Here is an 11032-nt window from a genome sequence, read left to right as displayed (position 1 = left end):
ATATATATATATATATATATATATATATATATATATATATATATATATATATATATATATATATATATATATATATATATATATATAATAATCTAGAAACAAAGAAATATATTTTTTTAGTGATGAGGAAAACCTGCAGCCAATAACCGAGGATGTGCATTGGTAATAGGAACCAACACTCATGGGATCCAATAAGAGTCCATCCAATTGTTAATTTGTTATACCATGAACTAGGGTTAATCTTGCATTCAGTTAACACTTTATGTACCTATAGTTAACAATTTTTGTACATGTATAAATAAATATAATTGCGCTAACACATAATATGATAGCTATAGCAGGTACAGAAACTGCCAATTGCAGGTATATAATGTGTCAACTACATATACATAATTTGAAGGTTATTTTTGGACCAGAGTCTACAATGCAAGGTAGACCATCGTCTGTGGTATAATTTGTCGAGTCCATCATAGTGGGCTCTTCATAAGGCCCATCACTACGTTCTTAAAGCATCATTGGTGGAAGGAACAAGAAAGGCCAATAAAAAGTCCATTTGATAGAGGAAAGAATTATAATGGCCCAATCACAAGGTTCAAGTTCAAACAATTAAAACAACTCTTCATTGGTTACGTTCAAAGATGGTGGAAATCCAAGTCAAGCCCAATTGCAAAAGATGAAGAAGAACTCAAGACTTTTTTTAATTGTTTAAGTGCTTATTTTAGGGAATAAATTAGGCCAAATCGATGCTATTATTTTTTGCCACCATTAATTTAAAATGTTTGGCATGAAATCCTTTCTAAATAGGACTATCTTTACTTGATTTCTAGATTAAGTTTAGAGCTCTTTTTCTCATTGTAAATTGTACTTAGGACTATAATGTTGCCCCTATACCTATAAACAGGGCACAACATTAATTAGTAGCTTTAATTATATTATGTTTTTCTTTCAATAAAACTCTTAATTCTTTCTTTACACTTGTGTAAGAAACCTTATTGGTAATTGTGGATTCAATTAGTGGCTAGCTTGTGCACTCGACAACCAATTCATTTGTAGACTCGAATCATTCTTACTCTCTTAGCTTCAACCTTAGATTAAGTTCGTGGACTCATTCTTGAATCGAAGGAAACTAGATCTGACTCTAGTTGATTGAAGATTGCGTCGTCGAGATACTTGAAGCTACAACGGATTTTTTCATAAGTTTTTGACGATTCGGGATTAAGGGTGTCACGTGAGGTCTAAGGTATTTCGATCCATCTCTATCCTTGCATTTAAAGCTATCTTGGGACAATACTCTAATTTATTTGAACATATCTACAAATGTGTTCATATCAACTAAGTAAATTGCGCATTGTGATTCTAGTCAGTAAAGAACCATAAGAAGGTAAACCAACTTAGGTTGTCTATAACTGACCGACTCAAACCAAGAAAGTCAATAGGCTGCTCCGATTCTGTTGAGAGTCAAATTTATAATATTGTGGTTACCAAGTCATTAGCCTAACTAACTTAACTGAAGTTATCCGATCCAAAAGAGATGTTTTATTATAGATAGAGAATCGGGAGAGAAGTAGAAAATAAAAAAGCTTTTGAATGTAGACTATGAAACCTTTGTCTTGTTATAGTCTTATAGGATTGTCGGTAAGAAAATGAAATACGCACAAGATAGACTTTTAGCTTTAAAATATAGCCCTTTTTCGTTGTTTACAAATATATAGCTGCGCCGTTTTCTTTCTTCCCAAATATAGCCGTTTTTCTTTCTTCTTGTTTCCAAATATAGCAGTTTTTATTTTTTTCTCCCAAAAAGTTTTCCAGCCTTAAAAATTCTCCACGTCCCGATCCGATAAAGTATTTAGAAAGATGTAAATCATGATAACTCAATTGAATATAGCCGTTTTTCTTAATTTTATTTAGGGTTTTTATTTTCCTCCCGACTTGGATGTACACTAAAGTACAAAAGTGTCCATATACTAGGGTAATTTTGTACCTTTCCATTAGTCCACTTCAGACTATTTATAAACTTTTTGGTGCGGGTGGTGTAAATTTACGGAGCTGAGTCTAAATAATCAAAGCTTAAAATTCTGCTAGATTTAAAAAAGCGAAGCGAGTTTGATCAAATTCTAATTCATACATTCCATCATTCTGTTTTTAGTGGTATTCGAACTCCAATACTGCCGCCTTAAGTCGTGATATTAAATTTTATGCGAACCACTACGGTAAGCTCTGAAAAAAAAATTTATTTTTGTGCAACCTAAGATTGTAATTAAATGCATGTGTTCTTGCTTTAAAAAAAAAATGCATGTGTTCCACATTGGCCTACTTTCAGCTGAACGTATAGAAAGTCAAAAGGGTGTTGAGTTTTTGACGAAATTGTATGCCACTTTATGAGTCATCCTACTGTTGTTGACTCGTTGTCGTACTTTAATGTTGTTGCAATGTTCCACTACTTACTGTTTTCATTGTTTTTATTATTCAAGTTTTCCGACTAATAATTCAACAAAATAATGGACTTGATGAAAAATGTTCTAAGCAAATCATATATATTCTTTAACCTATGCTCAATAATAAATGAAAATGTAAATATTATTTCCACGCCAAGTTTGAAAATTATAGAAAAACTCAAATTTAATCAATAAACTCACATATTCTAGTAAATATTTTAATAGATGTAGATAATATAATTTTATTTAGAAAATTAGTTTGTAATATTTAAGGTAGTTTAGTTGGTAATAAGTATTTTATTATTTTAAGAGATCAAGAGTTCAAAATATGTTGACTACACTCTAATTGTATTTTTTATTTTTGAATTTACTTTTTTATATTAATTATGAGATTTATAATGTGTTATATGTGATAATAATTATTTAAATTGATGAATTAATTGATATGAAATATATTTTGTAATTCAATTATTAAAATTATTTTAAAAGAAAATCTACTTGTTACGTACTATTTAGATCAGACAATGTAATTTATGAATATAATATTAATAGAGATGATATGAAATTTATTCCAACTATTTCATATTTATCATAGATAGTTTTTATCGCGTTTTGAAAAATTTTAACTCCACCCCGCTCCCCTCACTTAACAATATTTATGGATCCGCCATTGAATCACCTAAAAGTTCTCATAAAATTGAATAATAGTTCACGGGACTCAAACTCATGACCTTTCATTGGGGAGAGTTACTTCATGTCACTTAACCATAGGTCATTGACAACATGAAAGCTCCTTAAAAAATGAAATAAAAATTGATAATTCTAGATTGTTGATACATATCTTTTAAGTCTATCCCCCTTTTTAAGATAGTAGATAGATGAAAAATATAAGACTGTTGAATAGACTTTAACTATATATTTCATATTTTATAGCACAAAAGTATATGAAGCGGAAGTATTTTGCTTCTCTTGTTTTTGGAAAGTAGTAAGTTTGGATTGTAAAGTTTGTTTTGTTTGTTTTGTAAAGTGTGTGTGCGTGTTTGTTATGGATTGTGAAAATATATAAAGTAAAAATGAAGGGGAGAAAATTTTTATAGTGATTTGAGACTAGTATAATTTTCATAATTCACTCTTCTTCCAATCTCCCCAATAAATTTCACTAAATATATATTTTAATATATATACACATATATGTATGTGTATATATATGTATTTTATATATATATATATATATATATATATATATATATATATATAATTTTTTATTTCAATTATTTGTTTATTTATTTATTTTGATTCCAATTTCTATTACTACCAAACAAATAGACTCTATCTATTTGAACTCATTACCTCATTAAATATTTATTCTCATTATTATTGTTATTCCAATATTTGAACCAGACGTACCTAAATATTTAATTCTAATTACCCAAGTTTTAACACATTGCCTTAAGAGATTTCAGATATACTTGAAAGCTTTTAGAATCTTGAGTATTGATCCGCTATTGGCTTATATTCATGAACCCCTCTAACTTTAAAGGAACTTTTATTTATATATAACTACCTTTTTTAATTGTTAAAAAATCAAAATAATTTGAATTTGTTCATTGTTATTCCTTCTTAGGTCAATAGCGGTGTCCAGAGCTATTTTCCATAATTTAGACAACATGCTTTTCATGTTTATAACCACCTAAGTTGACTTATCTTCCTTCGTGTCAAGAACACATATATCTTTCTTGATGGTACTGTTCAAGTGTACGACTATGGTTGAAAAAATCGCTAGGTGCTTATTGGGTGCTATTGTTTACTGTAGCATCTCCTTTTAAGATTGCCAAGCTTACAACTAACGTCGAGACCGCTTATCCATTTTCGTGGGTCTACTACCGCATCCATTTGTAATTTTTTGGTAGCCTGCTTAGCCTGAAAGTCCAACCAGAAATATTTGTTAATATTTCTCCAATGTAGAAATATTTTTCTTACCTCCTCGAGCCATTTGCACTAGAGCCCCCTCCTTGGCGATGCCTTCCTCCCCCAGCTCGTAGAGTGCTGAGTCAAGGTAGGAAGAACCAGCTATCGAGCCAAGCTAGGCTATGCCCCTAACTGCTGATTGTACGCTAGGTCGAACCTCTCATGTTCTCTGGGTGGAGAACCGACCCTCGCCTTGCCTGTTTAGGCATTCTTGTAGGTTCCACGAATGCTTGTTTTGTGAGTCGGCTATTTTGGCGTGTCTCGAGATTTGATTGTGTAAAGAGAAATGGTAGAACGGCTACAAACTAGGAACACACGATTTTTAACAGCATGTGAAAGTCAAACTTATTTCATGTGATGATCAAGTAGCACTTAACTAGCCTGCATGATCAACACCCAACTTCTTGAAACACTCCCAAATCGAATGGTGAAACCTATGTTTACTTAAAAACCATCTTCCTAGCCAGAATATTCAAGAATGGTGACTCCATGCTGCTAACAGTGGGTGGAACCAGAAACACATGCTTTTCGTAGCGTCCCCACAGACGGCGCCAATGATGGTTTTATTCTAACCGGGTCCACCATAAACTTTGTATAGAGGTACAGAATAGGAGGGGGGGGGGGTAGGAAGAAAGTCGCTTCATTACCCAGGGCGCTAGGCCCAAAATAACACATACAAAATCCGAGATATTGGCCTAAAGCGACAGTCCAAAGAATACATAAATAATAAATACTATACCTCTAAGGAATTGAATAGGGCCTAAAATGGCGGGCCAATAATAAATAACACAAGCTAAAGGACGAATAAATAAACAAAACTAAATATGTTATCAACAAGACTCAAACCCTGGCATGTCAGCAGGAGAGAGAGAAGACTTAGACCACCCAACAAAAAAGAAGGTTGTGAACCAAAAGGGAAGGGAAGGGTGCATGTTTACACTACAAGAAAATTGTCCATTAGCGAGAAGTAAAACCGTCACTAAAAGTTCAAAAACCAGCATAAAAGACTTTTAATGACGGGAAATTTACCGTCGCGACCCGTCGTTATATCTTCCGAGGATAAAAACAATTAATGACGGGATATGATACCATCATTAGTGAGCATATAGTGATAGTATATTTACCGTCACTAAAGTGTTCTTTTTGTGTAGTGATAGTATATTTACCGTCACTAAAGTGTTCTTTTTGTGACAAAGAATCCCGTCATTAATACAATTATTCAATAGCATAATTTCCTCTCATATATTCTTTTAATGATGGAAAATCCCGTCGTTAATATTACTATTTTCTAACGAAATTTCCTCTCATTATATTAGATTTTGCCTGTCACTAAATGTTATATTCTATTATTAATTTTTTTTTTCTAATTTTAATTTTTATATCTTGTTATTACTCATTAAATATTAATTTTTGTAATACATTTTTCGATCATCGACATTATACTGTAACTATAGATATTGTATTAATACAATTTATAATTTTAACAATAATGCAATCAAAGTAAACTTATCAATATATTAAAAGACTTCATCATCACTACCAAAATGAAATGTTTCACAGAACTTTGTACAGACTAAACGCAAAGAAACTAATTATAGTTAACAAATAGCCATAGTAATGTATCTATTGGCTATTTTGAAAGGTGAGACTGTACAAATAAACATTTTTAGTTTAGACAAAAACAACCCCAAAGCAAAAATGTACAATCAACTTCATACACAAAAATATTTACTTTCGATGCGGTGTTCGGCATGCCATTTTTCATCAATAGCTTTGTCACCTGGTAAATAAAAATAGATAACAAGAATATACTCAGTATAATTGAATAAATAATAATTTACAATTGTGAGTAATTGATGTATGCATATATACATGCCACTATGCATATCAAACTGATGCATTCAAGGACTTATTAAAGGTCAGGAAACTGCTGTTTTCTAATAAAAGTATCCCTGGCCTGTTTTGTTTGCTTATCAATTTATTTACAAGTGTTGGTATACATGACATCAAAGATAAAGGTATCAAAAGTTTTGCTGCTTTTATATATATTCCTAGTCTTCAAAAACTTCTCAAAGTCACATATTTCATTAAAAGATTAAAATGTAATTCATCAATCACTCCCTAATGCAATTGCTAAACTATATATAGTTCATGAGACAACTTAATGACATGATACTAGTTCATCAATCACTTCCTAATACAATTGCTAAACTATATATAGTCCATGAGACAACTTAATGACATGAAGCTAGTTCCATCACAATATAGCAATAACAATTTTAAACTAAAAGCATCAATATTCAAAGCAAAAAGGAAAAATAAATTTCATATCAATATAAACAAATGAAGTGAACTTACATCATCCAAAAGCACATTGTTAGTTAAAATAATCAATAGAAGTTACCTACATTGTAATGCAAAATATAAGAATACTCAAAAGGAGGTAATAACCTTATGCTAGTACAAAAATAAATAAATAAAAAACTTGATACGCACCTAGTTCCTTCATGTCATCTAACATTAAATTTTCCAAAAGTCACAACTTATATATATACCTATACTCGTAAAAGTAATAGAAATTTGTATTTTACCTTAATACTAAAGTCAAAAGAAACAATGTTAATATCTTGGGTTCTATGCATCCTGCAATGATAAAAATATAGCCATTTGATACAATGAAGTCCAAAAATAATATAAGTTAGTTACTCCGTATTCCTTTATATAATAAGCAACAATTAAGTGTTTGTCTCAATTTACTTTATGTACCTCTTGAATGTCATCACTAGTTGTAGTTCCAAGAGATGATAAATCTCCATTCTCTATTCGGATCAACCTACTTTCAAATACATCCATGCGCCTCTTAAGGTTACGGTTTTCTTCATCCTTCTCATGGAGCTTAGCCTCTAACTCTTTGATATAAGTAGATTTAGAATCATTAAAATTTTTTCGCTTTACTCCACCCCCATAACCATATACATGACCGTGGCGCTGCTGTCCAAAATGTTTTTCAACAATCTCAAGGTTTGAAAGTGATGGATCGGACATAATAGTCTTCACAATTTCATCCTATAAAAAGTTTAAAATAGTCAAAAGTAAATGAAAAGGTATCAAGATAAAAATAAACAATATTATGCAAAGGGACTAAATAATGACACTTACATATTTTTCTTTTTCTCTTGTCCCGTCTAGTTTTTCATTTTTGCATCTAGTCTTTAAGAAAATTACTCCCAAGTCAGGTGGTGTTGAATCTTTACCTCCCTATAAGTTGAGTAAAAAAAGTCATTCTAGGTGAAGAAATTCATAGATAACTACCACAAGTATAGTTTAGTACATTTTCATATATGATTTCTCTATGTGGCCTACTCCCTGTCCGATGAGGCATTCCCATATCCGATGCAGACCTATTCTTAGTATTTTGTTGACTGATTTTCTGCATGAATTACAAATGTAACTAATTATTTAAATAAAAAAAATATTTTTATAATATGTAAAACCATCATTTTGTGCGTTCAACCGGTCATTGAAAAAACTCATCCATTTCTTACTGGTGCCATTATAAACAGAATAATGAAAGCCTTATAGCAAAAATTGAAACCTGAATTTAATATAAAATGATATTTTATTAACTAAAAAAATAATTATATATGAAGTATTCTAAAAATAATGTAATATATCAAAGTCTGCATAATTTTCAAGAATAAAATTGTCTTCTTTCGTTTACCTTTCTTCAACCAAATTCCCATGAATTAGTTTCTTTTCTCAAGATACAGACAAGAAAGCAAACAACTTTATGATTTAATTAAAAATTAAACTGTTAGTTCCTAAATATAGAATACATCATTGCAATTTAAAAAATTCCTCCTAATATTCATCCCAAACTAGAATATCCTGAAAGAGAAAACAAAGCCTACATAATCAAGGGAAAAAATTTAAGAAGCTAAATAATGTACTCATGTACTAATGGCAGCAAATTTCTGCCACATAATCAAACATCCCATATCTAATGCTAGTACAAGTTGCTTATTCTCCCGTCCTCTGGTTAACCCGTACAGGTCGCTACATGTTCTCTGGTTTGTATGGGTTGACAGTTTTTGCACATCTACAACAAACCACATACAAGTTTCTAGAAATATCAGTAATCTTATACTCTACCAATTAATCCCATTAGGTCTCTATACAATCCCCAAAGGCCATCACTCTTATCAATTCCAAGAAACTCATCAGCATGGCCAAGAAATGGTAGAAATTTGAGGCAATCAGAAGAAAAAGAATTTGGTTTCCAAAACATAACGAGGAAGTAGATACTTGCAGTACATCATAATCAGTTAAGAAATTTCTAGAATCACAAAGCCCTAATGCATATTCAGCAAATACTGACATTTCAACCATGTTGATACATATTCAACAAATTACAGGGAAAGAGATAAACCTGTTTTGCAATACTTGGAAGATGAAGGCAGAGACACCTGACCAAAATAGCTAATTAAACTGTTGAGCCCATCTCTGAACAGTGGAGGCGAAGCAACCGTCTAATATCTTTGGGCGGCAACGGTGGTAATCGACAGCAAATCATAGAGAGACAAAAAAATTATAAATCAAAACAAAAATCTCAATATTACCCAACAGAAATAGAGAAAAGATTTCAAAAAAATACAGAGTTTTTCTAAGCCCTAACATCAAGATAATGGAGAAATATTACAAAACAAAAATGAGAAAACTAAGAAATTACCTTGTGACTAAATGGTGATGATACCTGAGAAAAACCTACCAGTGACTTATGGTGAAGTGAAGGGAAGAAGTGAGTGAAGAGAAAGAGAGAGAAATGGAGATATTGTACTGAGATGGTGAGTGCTGGAAAGAGAAGAGAGAATGGAAGAGTTCTAAAAAAAACAAGAGAAATGGAAAAAAGGTGGGTGGCTGTAAATGATTTTACAGAGTTGGGCGCCAAAAAAATAAAAATTTTGGTGGGAATTTTTTTTAGTAAAATAATTGGCATATATCAATAGCGAGGGTAATAACATTTTTCATACCAATAACGAGAGTATAGTTTTAAATTAAGTATTAAGTTAAAATTTCGTCACTAAATCATAAACCTTTAGCTAGAGTAATTTGTAACCCTCACAAAAAGTAGGTAAATAATACATTTAGTGAGGGTTTTCTCTGCCCGTCACTAAATTTTTGTCACTAAAGATAGTTTTTCTTGTAGTGTTATATTGTTTTAGGATTCACGGATCGTTAACAAATAGATGGCATAGCCCAACCTTCATTCTTGGCCACACATGTGTCCCTCCACTACTTTGCTTCCAGCACACTCTCATGCATAAGTGGAGTTTCGTGGCATTTAATACACAAGATCTTGAGTGACTTAGTGGTTAAGAACTTATGTTGTTATGTTGAAAGTCTTGAGTTTGAACCCTTTGGCAGTACTTCCTTTATTTATTTCGCTCCGAGCCCCGGGTAATGAAATAGAAATATTCACACTTTTGGTTCATCAATACTTCCTGATTAATTTAATTCTTTAATTATTAAAGGAGTTATAAATTCACTCAAATTATATTTTAAAAAATAAATTAAAAATACAAAAAAAAATTCTGTAATTAAAATCTACATAAATATCATGACACCACGTGTTAATTTCATTAGCACCACATCAATCGTAACATATTCAGTAATATGACCTAATTGTAATATTTTATGAGTTTAGGAATACCATTTGACACTCAAATATGTGAAACGGTTATTCAATTTCATTTTTATATACACTGCAGTTTCCTTTCAACACAACTAAAATTTCATTTTAATATAACTACAGTTTCATTTGATAATATAAAAACAAATGTGAGGTAATATCATTTGAAATAAACTATAGTATCATTTACGAAACTCCGTTAAATTGTGACGGCAACCGTTTTTTTTACTTAAATAAACGGTGTCGTTTATGGTCGACGATATAACGACTGTTGAAAAGTCCAATTCGCCTTTTCCAAGGCAAGAGGAAAGAAAAGCCAACAGAGAACCGACAAAGGAAAGAAGAAATCTAGACAAACAAATAGATTTTTTTTAAAGACACAAACAAATAGATTTTTAAAATTCCAATAGGTTTTTAAGATCGTTTTACCTACCTGAAACATGTAGTACTTTTTAATAAAAATATAATATTTTCTAAGGATTTCATAAAAATGTATTTTTGTATCTTGCATGAAGCAGTATATATGGTAAAAAAAATTTACATTTTAACCCGTGAGTCAACTAATTCATGTGCCGTCAATAAATATAAATAATTTTATTATCACATCAGTGAATAAAAAAATGTTAATTACACATATAAGTGATTGAAATATCTGAGAAGCATCTTACATGTTGTCCTCTTGTCCACTGCATTGAGCTCTAGATTTGCAGGCAGGGCTGGTATGAGCCACATTTTATAGGGTTGTTTGTTATTCACAAAAGCCTTGGCCCAAACATGTTTCCAACTTCATGATGACTATATCTCAAAGCCGTTTTCAAAAAAAAAAAAAAAAATCTCAAAGCCCAAATTTACACAAAATTAAGAAGTACGGAGTATATAAATGTATAGTCCAATAACTTAATAATTTACTATTGATGGTGTGTGCTGAGTAATTCTTGTT

At 31.1% G+C, this 11032-nt stretch overlaps 1 protein-coding gene across 3 annotated transcripts; it reads right to left on the bottom strand.

Annotated features, from left to right (window-relative positions):
* Positions 1–5898: 5898 nt before the first annotated feature.
* Positions 5899–9275, bottom strand: LOC116017171. 3 transcript variants are annotated; one of them, XR_004097852.1, is made up of 8 exons: positions 9133–9275; positions 8833–8939; positions 7735–7833; positions 7563–7661; positions 7170–7469; positions 6995–7046; positions 6762–6807; positions 5899–6183 (listed from the first exon to the last, which is right to left on the bottom strand). XR_004097852.1 is itself a non-coding variant. In XM_031257705.1 (7 exons), exons 3-6 carry the CDS (start codon positions 7789–7791, stop codon positions 7038–7040), a joined length of 465 nt encoding a protein of 154 aa, XP_031113565.1. In that variant the 5' UTR covers positions 7792–7833; positions 8833–8939; positions 9133–9275; the 3' UTR covers positions 5899–6183; positions 6995–7037. The 3 variants fall into 3 exon arrangements, 1 of the variants encoding a protein (XP_031113565.1); XR_004097853.1 differs by lacking the exon at positions 7735–7833; XM_031257705.1 differs by lacking the exon at positions 6762–6807.
* Between the last annotated feature and the right edge of the window lie 1757 nt (positions 9276–11032).

This window comes from Ipomoea triloba, chromosome 4, assembly GCF_003576645.1.
Source record: "Ipomoea triloba cultivar NCNSP0323 chromosome 4, ASM357664v1".
Taxonomy (NCBI): Eukaryota; Viridiplantae; Streptophyta; class Magnoliopsida; order Solanales; family Convolvulaceae; genus Ipomoea; species Ipomoea triloba.
The sequence above is the reverse complement of the archived record's forward strand: the minus strand, read 5'-3'. Positions and strand labels throughout refer to the sequence as shown.

What these genes read in the sequence shown, in the direction of transcription:
- LOC116017171 (XM_031257705.1), bottom strand. Translation starts at nt 7,791, where the DNA reads ATGGGAATGCCTCATCGGACAGGGAGTAGGCCACATAGAGAAATCATA. An exon ending in GAGAAATCATATATGAAAAT is followed by an intron (nt 7,662 to 7,734) that starts GTACTAAACTAT and finishes CTCAACTTATAG; the next exon opens with GGAGGTAAAGATTCAACACC. An exon ending in CAAGAGAAAAAGAAAAATAT is followed by an intron (nt 7,470 to 7,562) that starts GTAAGTGTCATT and finishes AACTTTTTATAG; the next exon opens with GATGAAATTGTGAAGACTAT.